Source organism: Urocitellus parryii, chromosome 6 (genome assembly GCF_045843805.1).
Source record: "Urocitellus parryii isolate mUroPar1 chromosome 6, mUroPar1.hap1, whole genome shotgun sequence".
Lineage (NCBI taxonomy): Eukaryota > Metazoa > Chordata > Mammalia > Rodentia > Sciuridae > Urocitellus > Urocitellus parryii.
This window is the reverse complement of record NC_135536.1, coordinates 176,921,971-176,940,411: the sequence shown is the minus strand read 5'-3', so window position 1 is coordinate 176,940,411 and position 18,441 is coordinate 176,921,971. Positions and strand designations below refer to the sequence as shown.

The following is an 18,441-nucleotide window of genomic DNA, read 5'->3' as shown; positions in this document are numbered from 1 at the left end:
GATAACAGGTAATGTCTAAGGTTCTCCTAGGCCTGAAGTTCTGGATATTCCTTGTCCCATCTCTGCTTCAAAATTACAAGCTCCCTGATGCCTAGTGCATGGAGTTCAAACTACTCCTATGTGTTTTTTGGCTCAGCCCTATATCCTGGGTCCCTGTAGGGTCTGGCACTACCTTAACTGATCCATCTGAGCTATGATGTTCTTCTAGGCTGCTTTTAGTGTTAGCTGAAGCTCCTGCAGTCCCTGGGCAAGAATGTTATAATGATAGGGAAATGAATGGTCAGAGGAAAAACTCTGGATTAGAAGTCAGGAACACTGAATTTTAGACAAAACTTCTATAGATTAATTCAATTCATTTGCCTCAACTGTAAATGAGGGAAATGTTTTGTTAAATGTGCTTTCTATATCTAGATTTTATTGTTCATTCTGAGGGCAAGAAAGAGGGTTGGAAAGTGAGAACTGGAAAAAACTCACAAAAAAGGAGATATTTCACATGGTTCTGAAAGAATAAGCAGGACTAAGACTGGCCCAGGTAAGGAAAGCCCTTATTTTTATTTAGGAAGAGAGAACAGTCTTAGAGTTTAGGTGAAGAAGCTGAGAAGTATGACCAATCTAAAAGCCAAAGTTAATTCTAAATAATGTTTGCATCTGGGGCTATGGGGGTGGCTCAGTGGTATAGCGTCTGCCTAGCATGTGCGAGGCGCTGGGTTGGATTTTCAGCACCACATATAAATAAAGAAAATAAAGGTCCATTCATATCTATAACAACAATAATAATAATAATAATATTGTTTTCATCTATCAGTGATACTTTTTCATAATGCTAAATTTATTGAATATAAAGTACTATATGTTGTGATGTTATGCTCTATTCTAATGCAGTTAAAATCTTTATTTTTATTTTTTATTTATTTAGTTTTTTTACAAAATCTTTATTTTTAATTGAGCAGTGTGGTGTCATAGTTGATATATGCAGGGGCAAAATGTCTTTACTTTTATTTGGGTACTTGCTAAAGTGTTAATGAAATTTTTTTAAAAATATATCAACCACTATTTATTTATTTATTTATTTATTTATTTTTTTTTTTTTTTAAAAGAGAGAGTGAGAGAGGAGAGAAGAGAGAGAGAGAGAGAGAGAGAGAGAGAATTTTTATTATTTATTTTTTAGTTCTCGGCGGACACAACATCTTTGTTTGTATGTGGTGCTGAGGATCGAACCCGGGCCGCACGCATGCCAGGCGAGCGCGCTACCGCTTGAGCCACATCCCCAGCCCTCAACCACTATTTAAATAAAATAGCAACCAATTCTGTTTAGGCTACATTTTGTTGGCTATAAGACTAAAAAGACAGAATATCAAGATAATAAAAGTCAAGTAAAGGGCTGGGGTTGTGGCTCAGCAGTAGAGCGCTTGCCTAGCACATACAAGGCCCTGGGTTCAATCCTCAGCATTGTATAAAAATAAATAAATAAAATAAAGATATTGTGTCCAACTACAACTAAAAAATAAATATTAAAAAAATGTCAAGTAAAGACTAAAGGACTATTCTAGATTAAAGGAGACTAAAAAGAGAAATAACAACTACATACTACATGCAATTCTTTGGCAGGATCCTTTTACTATAAAGGACATTGGGACAACTTGGAAAAACTGTAACAGAGTCTGAGGATTATATGACAGTGATATATGAACACTGATTTCCTTATTTTGATAGTTTTATTATAGTTATATAGGAGAAAGTCCTATATACATGCTAAAGGATCTACATCACATCTTCCCTCCAATGGATCAGGCAATTTATTTGTGTTGTATTTGCAACATTTCTATAAATTTGAGAATTTTATAATTCTCATTGTAGTACGTATTTTGAGTGTTTATTCATCTTCCATCTCAGTTAATCCTGTGGCAATCTTTGGAGATTTGAAGAACAAGATTTGTTACCTAATTTTAAAGATCAAAAATGTGAGGCTCCTAGGGATGTCATAACTTACAGAAGATTACAGAGCAACTAGGGCCTCTGCCTAGAGATCCTCAGGATAGGCTTTTTTTTTTTTTTTTTTTTTTTTTTGAGACCAGTTCCAACTAAATTGCTTAAGGCCTTGCTAAATTGCTGAGACTGCCTCAGGCTCCCAACCTACTGGGATTACAAGTATATTCCAGGCCCAGCTGGATAGTATTCTTTTTTGTGAGGAGGGAGTATGTGGATTGAACTCAGGGACACTCAACGACTGAGCCACATCCCCAATCCTATCTTGTATTTTATTTAGTTAGAGACAGTGTCTCACTGAGTTGCTTAGCCCCTCACTTTGGCTGAGGCTGGCTTTGAACTTGTGTCCTCCTGCCTTAGCCTCCCAAGCCACTGGGATTACAGGCATGTGCCAGTTGAGGATTATGTTTTCAAATTGAAAATCTGGTAGGTCATACCCCTACTTGAAACTCTTCAATGATTCCTCAGCATTTGTAATATTGCATTTATACAATCTGTGTATGAAACATAAATTCTAAGACTTTCCCCAAAGCTTTTCCTCTTAATATCTTCTCCATCTCAACTAATTAAAATTCCATTTTTCTAGTTGCACGCACATGTGAGCAAGCACACACACACACACATACATACCTTGGAGATATTTCTGATTCCATTCTTTTGTACTGTTTATCAAGTTCATTAATAAATCCTATTGACTCTTCCTTCAAAATATCCAAATGTGACCACTTTTCATGACCTCTATCATTATCAAATTGTGCCTGAACTACTGTAAGTGCCTCGTTACTGGACCCCTTGCTATTATCCCACATCCCCAAAAACCTGTTCTCAAGATAGTGTGCAGATTATATGCTATAGATGCTCAGTTTAAAAAACTGTTTAATGAATGGATGAATAAGCATATCTCAGTTAAGGAAAGGATATCTTTGAGGTTTTCTCTTTAATGTCTTTTGTCTTATTAACTGTAGTCAACATTCCCCAAACCAACTCCAACCCTCCTAAGTAAACTTCTGGCTAGACAGATAACAAACTGTTAAAGAAGCTAAAGCTGTGTAAATAGAAGCACAGTGTCTAGAACAAGGAAGATAAGTGTCCTCCTGTCCAGAATAAGTTATAACTGCTATGAGACCCTGGTCAAAATCTCTTCTACTCTCAGATCCTCAAGTTCCTCATCTGTCAAGTGTTGTGAACCATACCCTCCACTTAAAAAAGCAGGGGACAGGGAACAAATATATAAGTACAGTACAGGGGAGACATAGTTTGCTATTAAAATACATAGAAACATCTTAGGTATTATGAGAGATTATACACTAAGTGGTAGTATGTGGCTTCCAATGAGGCTAATGTAATCTTAGATATGTAAAGTCAAAGCATGTAATAGTATGTGTGTAAGGCAGAGCTTAACTGGAATACTTAATGAGATATTTGCCAACTAAAGTATGTCTAAGAGACCTCCATGAATAATGAGAGTTTAGGAAACCATATCATATGAGGAACATAGGAATGTGGACTCAGAACTACCTCATTCATAAAACAAGAATATTGGACTAGGTTCAGGGGGTTTCAAACTGAGCTTTGCAAGTTCCTAGAGTTTCTATACACATACCTCACAGAGTCCACAGTGATAGAGTGGAGAAGCAAATAGGCTTCCCATCTGTGCCTCTACAAAGATTACTCCAATTATGCCTCTAAAAATCTATGTCATGGGAGCTTATTATTCTCATTTTACAAATGGTTAACAGTGCTTACAAGGGAGGTAATTTCCCACAAAGTGAATGTTAGAGTAAGGGTCAAATTGGAATGATCAAGAATCAGAATTAAACTTTTGGGGATTGTTCGGGTAGGGATATTGATATATATTTCCTGCTTTACGTGGGAAGTCCAAAAGACCTCTCAGAACTGGAACTGAGAGTCTCAAATTCTTAGAAAAAAGTTTAAGGTGTCAGACACTGATGATCATTACCAGTACCTAATCTGTCCCCAACCAAATCCAGGAAAAGAAGCAAAGCTCCAGGCCTTCTGTAACATTTTTTAAATGTTACTCTGCCCTCAATCAAGAACCCTGATCCCACTGACTACCTACTAATACAAGGTTCCCCCACCTCACCCATCCCAGCTGCCTTACTATGTCTAGGAGACCTCCATGAATAATGAAAGAGCAGTTCCCTACATTTGTGTAATTCTGAAGGTCAGTGCTAGAAGTTATATAAATAAGTCTCCTACCTACCCCTGACAGTTGTGACAGGTGGGAAAAACAGGCTCAGAAAGGGGCATTAACTAAAGCCAATCTCCTCATTAAATGTTTACTGAACACATGAGTATAAACTCAAGTAGCTGACATGGAGCTCAGAACACTGAAACAGTTCTCAAGACAGTTTTCATTCCGTTTATTATTCATCTGCTACCTACTTCCAAAAAAAGTGAAAAAGTATAGCCTACTTGTCTCATTTTCACCACATTAGGGAAGGGTTATTTAGACTATCAAGAGTCATGAAACTCAGGGAGAAGTGAGAGAAGCAGATTAAAAATCTATGTTAATGGGCTGGGGTTGTAGCTCAGCAGTAGAGTGCTTGCCTAGCACGTGTGAGCATGTGTGAGGCCCTGGGTTCGATCCTCAGCACCACATTAAAACAACAACAACAAAAAAAAAAAAAACAAAGGTATTGTGTACAACTAAAAAAATTAATATATTTTTTTTAAATCAATGTTAAACATAAAATCCTCCAGCACTCCTCCACAATCTGCCTACCTCATTTAAGTAGAGGAAGACTTTTCCAGCAACAAGTTATTTCCCACCAATCTCCCATTAGTTTTGAGTGTTTACACTTCTAGTTACAACTTACCCCTAAGCAAGAAAAGCAGATTCCTCCTCCAGCCCCTACACCCCAAATTTTCTAAAATTCTCCCTTTTTCTTACCATCTCAACAGAAACCCAATCTGTCTACTGAATCACCAGAGAGTCACCATAGGTTGCAGCAGAACCTCTAAAAATCACTTCCTCTTCAGAAACAATCATAGGATTCTGAAAGATCAGAGCCAGAAGGAATCTTACAGATTATCTGTAATTCATCTCCCATCATTCTCAAAAAAGGAAGGCTCAGAGAGGAGAGAGGAGGAAGAGAATGATCTGAAGCTATCTTATGCCTCAAATGAGTGTTTTTCTTTACCAAGTATATTTTGATTAGTAGATATACTGTTGTGAAATCAGTAAAAATATAGATTGAGGTAAAAAGTCCCTTCCTCCTCACTGAAGTAAACTCCAGGCTGGACCTAGATAATTAACTGAGCCACTGAATGATAGGCTCTGGTATTCCATGTTCTCCTAACAAATATCCCTGTCAGAATATGGGTTTGTCACCAGGCGCAGTGGCCCACACCTATTATCCCAGTGGCTCAGGAGGTTGAGGCAGGAGGAGCTCAAGTTCAAAGCCAGCCTCAGCAACTTTGGCCCTAAGCAATTTAGCAAGATCCTGTCTTTAAATAAGATATAAAAAGGGACTACCTTCAAATCTCTGCCCAAGCCAGGTATGGCACATGCTTGTAATCTCAGTGACAAGGGGAGCCTAAGGCAGGAAGATTGAAAGCTTGAGTCCAGCCTCAGAAATTTAGCAAGACCCTATCTCAAAAAAAAAAAAAAAAAAAAAAAAAAAAAAAAAAAAGAACTGGGGAGGTAATTCAATGGTAGAGCACCACTGGATTTAATCCCCAATACCCAAACCCAAACCACAACAAAAAATACACCACACTATCTCTGATGAAATGTCACCTTATAAGAGTGTCCTTCCCTTATTAATCCCCACTCTGCATTGTCATTCTCCTTGCCTTTACTCTGCTCTATGTTTTCTATAACACTAGTCACTACTTGTGCTTGTTTACCATTTGTCTTTCATACTGTATTGTACCCTACATGAGGGCAAGAACTTTGGTTGAGAATAGTGCCTGGCACATACTTACTATGTATTCAGTAAGTATTTACTGAATGAACAAATTGTTCCCTGCATAAAGCTTTTACTCCAAACAGATTTAGTCTTTTCACTAATCAATAATAATAATATCTAATAGTGCTTTCAGTATGCCAGGAATTGGCCACTTGGGTTTGTAATCTTTTCCAATCTTTCTTAGTGACAACTTCATGAGATAAAAACTATTTTTAATCCATATTTTACAATTGAGAAAACTGAGGTTCTAGAGGTTAATTTCTCCAAGACAAGATAGCTGGTTAGTGTCAGTTAGATCTCAAACTATGCTAGTTGACTCCAAAACCTTATTCTCTCTTAAGCATTTTTTTTTTTTCTGAGGGGGAGGCAGGTAACCAGGAATTGAACTCAGGGACACTGAGCCACTGAGCTACACCCCCAGTCCTACTTTGCATTTTATTTAGAGACGGGGTCTCAATGAGTTACTTAGTGCCTCACTTTTGCAAAGGCTGGCTTTGAATTTCTCAGCCTCCGGAGCCACTGGGATTAAAGGCCTGCGACACCATATCTGGCTGTTCTCTTAATCTTTACATCATATTTCCTCCCTAAAATGCTTTCTCCCTTGTGGAAAAAAAATTGTGTAGTGACTCTTTTCAGTTTGGTCTTTAATTGCTTTCAGGCTATTTTATAGAGGCCTATTTAGTCTTTCCAAATAGGATGTAAACTCCACAAGACCATGAGTTAGGACATTTAGACCTGATAACAAACTTTATCTGATACTTTCAAAGCTAGTTTAAATTGGGAAGGGGTTATGGCTCAGTGGTAAAGAGCTTGCCTAGCACGTGTGAGGCACTGGGTTTAATCCTCAGCACCACATAATAAATAAATAAATAAATAAAATAAAGGTATTGTGTCCATTTATATATCCTAAAAATATTTTTTTAAAGTTAGTTTAAATTAGCTAATCTGGTTAATTTCTCTTTCCATCTGTCACAGCCAAGTGTTATATTTCTAGAATAAGGTGTATCATATAGAAAAATAATTCACTAGAGTGAAACTGTGTGGATATCAGTAGCAGTTCTGCCTTCAAATACATATATGACCCTTAGGTAAATCACAGCCTCTCTGGCCCTTAATCTATGGATCTATAAAGAGGATTGACTAGATGGATTCTAACAATTGCTTTAAAATTCCAAAAATACTATTATTCCATGAACATTTACAATGTGTCAAGCCAAAAATAAAAAGCTGAATTCTAACTTGCTATGGTTCTATTTTACCTAATTGGAGTATTTTCCTAAGAGCACTATTTCTTTTGTTGACTATTTCAATCATATATAAGCATGTTCCAAAACAAAGAATGAGCTACAAAAGTAGTTTGTTATTGTCACTACAGTTATATAAATGACACAGTTAAAACTGAGAAGACAGCTGTAAGAAAAGAAAGCTCTACAAGAAGTACAACTGGAACAAATAACTAAGAAGATGTCATTTTTTAAAGCATCAATAAAAATTGGGCATGGTGGCACATGCCTGTAATTCCAGCCACTTTGGAGGCTAAACCAGGAAGATCAAAAGTTTGAGGCCAACCTGGGAAATTTAGCAAGACCTTCTTTTGAAAATAAAAAGGAGAGTGGGCTGGGGGTTGGGCTCAGTGGTAGAGTGCTACTGGGTTCAATATCCAATACTGAAAAAAAATTAAAACAGAATGAAATTGGGATCTAAAAGGAAGAACTTTGGGGAAAAGAAGAATTTAATAGAATAAAAAAAGTGGCAGGTAATGGTTTATTCAAAAAAAACACAAAAATCTACCTAAAAGGAAATGCAATCTTAATATACTACTCTTATATAAATGGTGATTTTTTAAAAATATTTTTTTAGTTGTAGTTGGACACAATGCCTTTATTTTCTTTGTTTTTATGTAGAGCTGAGGATCGAACCCAGTACCTCACACATGCTAGACAAGCATTCTACCACTGAGCCACAACCCCAGCCCCTAAATGGTGATTTTAAATTAACTAAAAAATATAATTATATTGGGAGGATGGGAGAAAGAAAAGATGGGTTTGTATATGAGAACTCATCTATCATGCCCACCTTTTTTACCTTTTTTAAAGTAAGCATTGATGACCAGATATGGTGGCACATGCCTGTAATCCCAGAGACTTGGAGGCTGAGACAGGAGGATCACAAGTTTGAGGCCAGCCTCAGCAACTTAGCTAGGCCCTAAGCAATTTAGTGATATTCTGCTTTAAAATGAAAAATAAAGGGCTGGGGCTATAGCTCAGAGGAAGAGTACTTACCTAGCATGCGTGAGGTACTGGGTTCAATCCTCAGCACCACATAAAAGTAAATAAATAGAATAAAGGCATTCTGTCCATCTACATCTACAAAAAAAAATTTTTTTAATGAAAAATAAAGGGACTAGGGCTGTAGCTCAGGGGTAGAGCACCTGCACTGCACGTCTGAGGTACTGGGTTTAATCCTCAGCACCACATAAAAATAAATAAAGATATTATGTCTATCTATAATAAAAAAATATATTTTTTAAAAAATAAAAAATAAGGGGAGGGTGTTGTGACTCAGCAATAGAATGCTTGCCTAGCATATTTGAGGCCCTGGGATCGATCTTCAGCACCACATAAAAATAAAATAAAATAAATGTATTGTGTCCAACTACAGCTAAAAAATATAGATTTAAAAAAATGAAAAATAAAAAATGCTGGGGATGTGGCTCAGTGATTAAGTGCCCCTGAGGTCAAGTCCTAGTACCAAAAAAAGAAAGAAATTAATTAAAAAAAAGTAAGGAAGGATGGAAAGAAGGAAAGATAAGATAAAGAAAGGTTAGGAGGTTAGTTTAGTAGTAGAGCATTTATTTGCTCAGCATGCACAAAGGTTCTGGTTCAATCCTCAGCATCACACCATTAAAGATGAAGAAACAGTAGTAAATTGTTTAAAAATAGAGAAAATAAAAGGAAATAACAACCTATGTGCCATATTTGAACTTTACTTTCTTATAACAAAGGTTATTTACTTATAGTTTGCTCTTACTTTATTATAAACATGAAAGAATTGAATAATAATTGCCATATGTATGGACATGATAGCATACACCTAAAATCTCAGCTACTCAACAGGCTAAGGCAGGAGGATCATAGGTTTGAAGCTAGCCTTAACAATTTAGTAAGATTCCATCTCATTTTTTCTCATTTTATTTTATTTTTTTAATAATGAAATAATTCATTAAAATAATAAATAATTTTTAAATGAAAGAATAATAAAAGGGTTGGAGATATAGCCCAATAATAGAGCACTCCTGAGTTTAATCTATAATAATAATAATAATAATAATAATAATAATACAGTAAACTGGGTACCACGGTGCACGCCCATAATCCCAGCAGCTCTTCAGGCTGAGAAAGGAGGGTCACAAGTTCTAAGCCAGCCTCAGCCAAAGCGAGGCACTAAGCAACTCAGTGAGACCTTGTCTCTAAATAAAATACAAAATAGGGCTGGGGATGTGGCTCAGTGGCCAAGTGCCCCTGAGTTCAATCCCTGGTATCCCACCATCACCAAAAATGAAATAGTAATTGTCTATATGATATTTATATCCCACCCCTCTATCCCTGTATCCATAACACCTAGCACAGGGTTGAGTACCTAATATCTTTAATAATTCCAGTTGAAGTAATGATCAATATAAAACTGGAATGAGAATGTTTTGTTATGGAATTAAAGAATTTTATACTCTAAATTTAGAGATTATTTAATCCAGTGCTCCCACAGAATACTGTTTCCTGTGATACTAACAACACACTGCAAAAAATATTTGGGGCTCAAATAAATTTGGGAGATCCCATGTTAAACAAATTAATCAGGTATCTTTCTTGTGGTACTTCTTGGAGACTTCACTATTTTAACATATACTGAAGATCCCACACAAATGAAATTTATTATGTAGTGTTTCCCCAGCTCATTTGTTTCATGATTCTAGAAACCCCTGCTAAACAAACAAACAAAATGTGCACCAATAACATTTAGGGCTGTGGATATATCTTAGTGGTAGAGCATTTGCCTAGTATGCAGAGGCACTGGATTCAATCTCCATCACCACAAAAAAAGAAAAAAAAAAAGTCCTTGCTAATATCTCAAGTAATTGGTGATTCCTGGAGCATTCTTTGGAAAACACTGATTTAATCTACTCCCCTCATTTTTCAGGTGGGGAAAGAGAGGCTCCTTAAAATCTGTTCAGGTAAGGATGGTTGGGAAACTACTGAAATACCAGTGTCTCAGAATTTTGGAGAAATCTCTAGTGATTGAACAAATCTGGCCTGTGTTTTCTGTTTTTCAATGGGCACCTTTCAAACCTGCATCAGTTCTTTCAAACCAGGAAATAAATTCAGACACAAGCATCTCCTGTGTAGATCTTTGAATATTTTCTGGTCTTACAATGCCTAAGATGTGGGCCCAAATGTCAGCTGGAGCTCAACTGTAAGTCCTAGAGCAGGAGCTAAAGTGAATCTCAACAAACATTAACAGATAGTGAGCTTTTGGTGGCAAATACCCTCATATTACTAAACAATAGTAATATGATAACCAACCACTCAATGAATAAATAAATGCTTTCCAATATCATCTCATTTGATATTTATAACAATCTAGTGAGGAAAACAAGATTGGAATTATTATCCCTATTTTATGGAAGAGGAAACTGATTCTGGAATATATAAATACCTTGCCTGTGATTACATGGCAAGTTAGTGGCAGAGTTGGGATAAGAACCTAAATTTCTTATCTCAGGTTAGGGTACTTCTTGCTATATCACATTAACAGGGCAGATTTTGAATGAGGGCCAATTTAATTCTTTGCCATGAAACATCCAACTTTTTCCTATAAAAAAACAGATCAGTTCTCAGAATGTTCATGGGTATTGGCAGAAGCAATACCTCAATTACTAGAAATTTAATGCCCTATTTGGGTTCTGTATAGTAATATTTCGTAGAGAGCCAAGTTGCTAGGGGGAGAAAGTCTTAGGAAGTTCCCACTGGGGAGGCTGCCAGCCTAGTGGTACAAACAAGGAGTGAGACAAATTTGGATTTGAATCTTGGCCATGTCACTTACTCTATGACCTTAGTCACTATTAACCCCTCCAAGTTTTTCTGCACTTGTAAAATGGGTCTAAGAATCCCAGTTTGTAAAGCTGAGAGGAGTCAGAAAAGTATAATATCAAGGTTAAGAATTGAAGTTCTCTGGGGGCTGGGTTGTGGCTCAGCAGTACAGCACTCGCCTAGCACGTACAAGGCCCTGGGTTTGATCCTCAGTACCACATAAAAATAAATAAAATAAAGGTATTGTGTCCAACTACAACTAAAAATAAATATTTAAAAAAAGAATTTAAGTTCTAGGGCTGGGACTGCAGCTCAGTCAGTGGTAGAGCACTTGCCTAGCATGTGGTAGTCACTGGGTCAATCCTTAGCACTTCATAAAAATAAATAAATAAAATAATTGAAAAAAAAAAAAAGAGTTTAAGCTCTGTAATTATACTCCCTGGGTTTGAATCACAGCTCTGTTTCTTGCTAGGTGTTTGACTTCAGAATTTGTTTTCTCATATGTAAAATGAGAAAAACAAACAGAATTTTTGTAATTGTTGTGAGCATCAAATGAGATAATATTTGTTAAGCACTTAAGCATAATGTCTGGCACATAATCCAGTAAAAGATAATTATAACAGTGACGGTGGTGATGAAAACCCCAATACCCCCACTTTTCTCTCAAAGCAAAAAAAGAAAAGTTACTTAGGCCTGTTCTCTTCCATTTACCCATTGTCTTCCTTCTCCAACCACAAGCCAAGAACACTAGATTATTAGTCATGACACTTGGCTCTGAATGTCAACTCTATCACTTACTAGTTTTATAATTTGAGGGAAGCAATTAAATTTCCTTGAAATATTTTTTAATTTATTGTTACTTTGTTTACTCTGCTGAATTATTGTAAGCATCAAATGAGTTAATGGATTTTAAAGCACTCTGTGAACTATGAAACACTAAATAAATATGAAGAAGTGATTTTTTTTTTTTTTTTGGTAGTGGGGCTTTAACCCAGGGGTGCTTAATCACTTAACTACATGCCCAGTCCTTTTTTTGTTTGCGTGTTTTTTTAATTTTGAGATAGGGTCCAACTAAATTGCTTAAGGCCTTGCTAAATTGCTGAAGCTGGCTTTGAATTTCTAATCCTCCTGCTTCAGCCTCTTGAGCCACTGGGATTACAGGTGTGTGTGTACCACAATGCCTGTCAAGGAGTAACTCTTTTTATCTATCTCAGACTATAAGATAAATATTTTTACCAGTAAAAAGCAACTTTATCTCCAAGTTTTTTCTCATGAACATTTCGATCCAGCACATTGTAGCAGATGTTGGTAGTTGCTCCTTTCATCCACTCAATGAAGATTTTCCCTTTAGTCACATCAAAGTTGTACTGGAGAAATGGGCCAGAGCATGGAATCTTCCAGTAAAATTCTTTGGCAATCTCCCCCCAAAATTCTGCAACAAAAAGAGAAACCCAGGCATCACTAAGCTTTTCAGACATATTTATCCTCAGCTGGCTTATCCAGTCTATGCATAGGACCAAGTTACAATTTCCCTGTCTTAGGACCCACCACCTGGATCCCTCCCTCCTTTACTGAGTTTGGTATCATTTACAACTCTCCTAACCTACCTTCTTCTACTCCCATGGCTGAATCTTGATTCAAATTATTCCTCTGTCCTCTAAACTGTTTATTCATTTTTCACCATCTCTTCCAGTCATAACTAAGCATTATCTAACACAATGTCTTGTACATAGTAGGCAGTTAAAAATGTTTAGTGAAAGGAAGAAATTCTTTAACCAGATCTTCCATGACCATCTTTTCTTTTTTTCTTTTGTACCAGGGTTTCAGCCCAGGGGTGCTTTACCACTGAACCACATCCACAGCCCTTTTTAATATTTTATTTAGAGATAGTATCGCTGAGTTGCTTAGGTCCTCACTAAGCTGCTGAGGCTGGCTTTTGAACCTACGATCTTCCTGCCTCAGTCTCCCAAGCCAATGGGATTACAGATGCGTGCCACCACACCCAACTCTTTCTTCTTTTAATTTGTTCATTTTCTCTTAGCAATTATTTATTAAGCATCTCTTTCTACTACTACTTGCACAAGTATTACTATGTGCCAGAAGTTATTTTAAGCTCCTTACATGTATTATCTCATTTAATTCTTACCACAAGTCTAAGAGGTATGCATTATTTTCATTCTCATTTTATAAATTTGAAATTAAGACTCAGAGAGGTTACATAACTTGTACAAGGTTACACAATTTAAAAAATTTTTTTTAGTTGTAGATGAACACAATACCTTTATTTTATTTATACATTTTTATGTAGTGCTGAGGGTGGAACCCAGTGCCTCACAGATGCTAAGCAAGAGCTCTACCACTGAGCTACAGCCCCGGCCCCAAGGTTACACAATTTTTTAAAAACAAAATTTTAGTTGTAGATGGACATACTATTTTTGTTTATTTATTTATTTTTATGTGGTGCTGAGGATCAAACCCAGTGCTTAACATGTGCTAGGCAAGTGCTCTACCACTGAGTTACAACCCCAGTCCCAAGGTTACACAATTTGCTTAGTCAACATTTGAACTTAACCTGAGGAAAACATTTTTTGCTAAAGTCTAAAAGATGAATAGTTTTTCTCTAATCCCTCACCAATTAAGAGAGTGCTACTATAGGATGGGAGTAAATCAAGGGTTTATGTTAAATTTCTTGAGGTTGAAATACAGAATAAAGGAAAGAATAGCAGGAATTTTTGCAGAAGTTGATGCGTAACTGGGCAGATCATGCAATTCTTCTGTGCATGATAAGGAATCTGGAATTGATCCCAAGAGCAATGGAAAAACATTTAACAGGTTTTTTTTTAAAAAAAAAAATTTTGTAGTTGTAGATGCACAGCATGCCTTTATTTGTTTCATTTTTATGTGGTGCTAAGGATCAAACCCAGTGCCTCATACATTAGGCAAGTGCTCTGCCACTAAACTAAAGCCCCATCCCAATGCTAAACTTTAAAAAAAAATTTACTTTTTAGTTATAGTTGGACACAATACCTTTATTTCATTTATTTATTTATTTTTATGTGGTGCTGTCAATCGAACCCAGGGCCTCACACGTATTAGGTGAATGCTCTACCGCTAAGCCTCTACTCCAGCCCCTGAACTTTTTAATATTTTTTTAATTGTTGTTGGACACAATGACTTTATTTCATTTATTTATTTTTATGTGGTGCTGTGCCTCACACATGCTAGGTGAGCACTCTACTGCTGAGTCACAACCCCAGCCCACATTAAACGGTTTTAAGCAAAAGAGTGACATGATCAGATTTATATTCTTAAAATATCTGCCTTACTACTCTGAAAAAAATACACTCAACAGGTAAAATGAGTAAATGCAGAGAATTTAGGATATTATGAGAATTGGGTCAGACACACTTAGAACCATAATGGAAGGAATCTTAGCAATTATCACCCCCTCTTTTTTTAATGTATATTTTTAGTTGTAGATGGACACTTTTATTTATTCATTTATTTTTATGTGATGCTGAGGATCAAACCCAGTGCCTCAAGTGTGATTGTAATATATTCCAAAAAATTTTCCTAAAAGGGAAAAAAGTGATTATTTAAGAGATGGTTATAGCAACACTATTTTTGAGCCACAACCCCAGCCCTCATTTCATAATGAACAAAATTATAAAAGCTAAATTTGTTCAGGATTATATGAGTTAGAATTTATATAGCCTAGGTCAGGCATGATGGTGCATGGCTGTAGTCCCAGTTATTTGGGAGGCTGAGGCCATAGTATTGCTTGAGCCCACAAATTCAAGACCAACCTAGGCAACATAAGAAGACCCTCATCTCAAAAACAAAGAATTTAGACAATCTACTTGGAGAGATAAGATTAACAAATGAAATAGTTTTGAATATAGAAGACAATATAATTGAAAGATAAATTACATGGTATATAACCTTTTAATCTATCAAAGAAATTCAAATTAATTTTCAACCCAAGACGCCGTTGTATACTTATCAAACTAGCAAAGATTTTTTAAAAAAATTAAACCCAGTACTTGGGTGGCCCTGGGAAAACAGGTACTCTTATACAATAATGGCATTTATAAGATGTCAATACAATCTTATTAGATAATAATTAGATAATACCTGACAAAAGCCATAAAACTTTTTGACCCTTTTATCTGCTAACTCAACTTTGGGGAATATATTCCAATAAAATATTCCTAAAAGGGAAAAAAGTGGTTATTTAAGAGATGTTTATAGCAACACTATTTATAATAGTGAAACTGGAAACAACTCAGGTCCAACAACTATTAACTGATGAACACAAGTAAAACAAGTAGTACTATAACAGAACTCTGAATGGCAATTAAAAGAGATAGCAAATGGGAATCAGCATTTAATAAGTTTATATTATAGTTTGATGAAATATATATTATCCTAATTTTATAGATGAGAAAACTGAAGTTCAGGAAGCATAAGAAACTCTCCCCAAGGGCAGGGGATATAGCTCATTTGATACAGAGTTTACCCCACATGCACAAAGCCCTGGGTTCAATCCCCAGCACCAAAAAATCCCGAAAAAACCACAAAAGAAACTCTCCCCAAGGACAACATAGCTAATCATAAAAGTATACATATTCAAAAATATTTTAAGTGCAATAATAGACACAGTATATAAGACTATTTATGAATCACATTTATGTCCATCACTTAGAATTTTTTCCAGGTATTTTGTGTGTTTGTGTGTGTGTGTGTGTGTAGCAATCTGAATGTTCCCTTGGCATGATCTAGTAATGAAGTTCAGAAGAAAGAGATGAACACATACTGGGGTGATCAGGAAAAGCTCTGTGGAACTGGTAGAGTTTGATTAAGAGGAACAGAAGGAAATAGGTAAAGGCAAGGAGATGGGAAGGGACCTTTGCATATCAGAATATAAAAGAGAAAGACCTGTGAATGAGGGGTAGGGTAGCGAGTAGCAGGAGATAAGAATGAAGAAGTTGGGTGGGGCTAGATTATCAGAGGACTTGGGAAAAAAGCAGGATTTGAAATTGAAGGAAATAGGAAACTATTGATAGTTTGGGCAATAGCATTTGAAAGCAGTGTCTCCAGAATATTACTCTAATGGTGAGAAATGGAAGGGAAGAGGTAAGACTCAGGAAGAAAGGAAAACTTAGGAGGCTGCTTCTTGATTTAAAATGTCTGTCAGGGTAGTGGTGGTGTAGCTCAGGGGTAGAGCACCCGCTTAGCATGTGCAAGGCTCTGGCTTTCATCCCCAGAGCCACAAAACAACAACAAAATGTCTATAGGAATATAAGAAAAGGTAAATCCAAGAGGCATTTTGAAGAAGTATTTGACAAAATTTAGTGAAAAGCATACTGTGGGGTAAAGAAAGAGGAACAGAATCACTGACAGGAGGATAAGTTCTGCAGTTAAGACTGTTGGCTCAAATCCCAACTCCACCATTAACCAGCTTTATGACCTTGTGCAAGTCAGTTAACCTCTCTAAGATTCAGTTTCCTTGTCTGTAAAGTGTGGAACATTATAGTCCCCACATCAAATCAAACTGGAATTGTGCTTAGCAAGCAGTAAGCAATCTGTAACTAGATAAGATATATAGATAGATCTGATTAGAAGAGAGGCTGATAGAAGAGATTTACAGTTTGGGATAGTGCCATTTGACACTGATAGGAATAAGAAAATTAGGGAGGAGAACAGGTTTGGGAGGGAAAATTGGTAAATCCCATTCATAGTCATGTTGAATATGGTATAACATCACAGTGTGCAGATACATATAGTCTATATATCCCTATGAAATTTGGGACCAAAACATAAGTGAAATGCTGGGTATAGTGTAAATATATAGACTAGGAATTATTGTGGTAGTAATAGCTCACCCCTGGGAAGCAGATGAACTTGTGATGGGAGAAAATATAAAGAGGAAAGAGAAGTAAAAAGAGGTCTGAGGACTCAAACTTGGACAATGCCTGCAGCAATCAACCACTTCACACTTGATTCCATCTTATCTTGCTTTACTCAGTAACTACTTCATCCACATTATTTTTATCAAACTAATCATTTATTGAATGTTTACAGTGCACCAGGCATTTTATAATGCACACTTCTTACCCACTTTAGTCTTCATACAAATCGATGAGGTAAATATTATTATTCCTGTCTTATAGTTGAAGGAAAGGAATTTCAGAGGGTTTAAAAATCTGCCCAAGACTCCACAGTAAATGAGTGGCATGGCGGGTGCTTTTCTCACTACCAAACATGATGTTGCCCAGTCTAAAGGCAAAGTCAGGGAATTTTCCTGGTACATTTTTAAAGACATGAAACCAACGATCAGAATCTGAATTAGTACAATCCCGGCCCAAATTTTAAAAGAAACTGACATTGCAGTAACTCATTCAGTCTTATATTGGGTAATTTATGGGGAATGCTTGATAGAAAGAAAAAAAAAATCTGGAACTCTCAAGATGGGAACCAGACCCGTTACTGCCCCTGAACAACTGAGATTAGTTCACAATTTAAAGGTCTCAGGAGGCAATTGCTGAGTTGGTGTGAAAGGGAGATCAAAAAACTCTCTTGGTGGTCCTCCTCCCCTCAAGACGTCACCTGGCCCCGTGGAGCCCAGCAGCTCCCTCCTGGAACTTGCGCTCTCCTCTCCGAAATCTCCCTTCTTCCAATTTCCTCAAGGAACCTCCACTCTTCCGTCACGGAACCCCCATCTCCTCACAAAACTGCCAAGTCCCAAGGAACTCCCCAACTTCCAGGGAACGCTCAACTCACAGAACCCCCATTCTCATAGACTCCCATCTCCTTCCGGAATCCCCTTTCCATCTCCTCACAGAACCGCAATTCTTCGGTGAAACCCCTCACAGAGCCCCCAACCCCTCCAGGGAGCCCCTGCTCCTCTCCTCACTGGCGCCCCCCAGGCTCGCTCGGGCCCAGCCTCACCCCGCGGCTCCTCCACCGAGCGCCGGTGCAGCTCGTGGTAGCGCTGCAGCGAGGGGACGTGCGCCGAACGGCTGACTTCGGGCGGCGGAGACCAACTCCGTGTCTGGCCCCCGGCTCCAGCTTCCTCCCGGCCACCGCTCCCACTGCTGTCCCGACCCCGTTCTTCGGGAAGTCCCATCACGTCAAGTTCCGAGCACCGGGGTTGCCTCTGCGGTGGCCGCGGGTGGCCGGGCGGGGAAAACAAGCCGATCCTAGAGGCGGAGCCTTAGGCCAGGGGCGTGGCCTGTTGCTGGGGGCGTGGCTTTACTGTCTGTAATGGGCGGGGCCGTGTATTGTGGGCGGGGCCACGTTAGCAAAGACAGCGCTATGGAAAAATCGAAGGATAGGGGCGTAGCTGTCTTGCCGGAAGAGGTGGGAACATAAAGTGAAAGCAGAAGGGGCGGGACTGGGCATGACAGGAGAGAGGGTGGAACCATGGAATG

At 37.6% G+C, this 18,441-nt stretch overlaps 1 protein-coding gene across 3 annotated transcripts in view; it reads right to left on the bottom strand.

Moving 5' to 3' along the window:
* The window catches only part of Acss2 (acyl-CoA synthetase short chain family member 2), a 48,626-nt gene extending 30,399 nt beyond the window's left edge, over positions 1-18,227 (bottom strand). For all 3 annotated transcript variants that reach the window (XM_026383210.2, XM_026383213.2, XM_026383211.2), the window contains exons 1-2: positions 17,960-18,227; positions 12,245-12,440 (exon numbers count right to left, since the gene is read on the bottom strand). In XM_026383210.2, coding sequence (XP_026238995.2) covers positions 12,245-12,440; positions 17,960-18,137 — 374 coding nt within the window. In that variant the 5' untranslated portion in view covers positions 18,138-18,227. The remainder of the gene's footprint in view (positions 1-12,244; positions 12,441-17,959) is intronic.
* Positions 18,228-18,441: the final 214 nt, after the last annotated feature.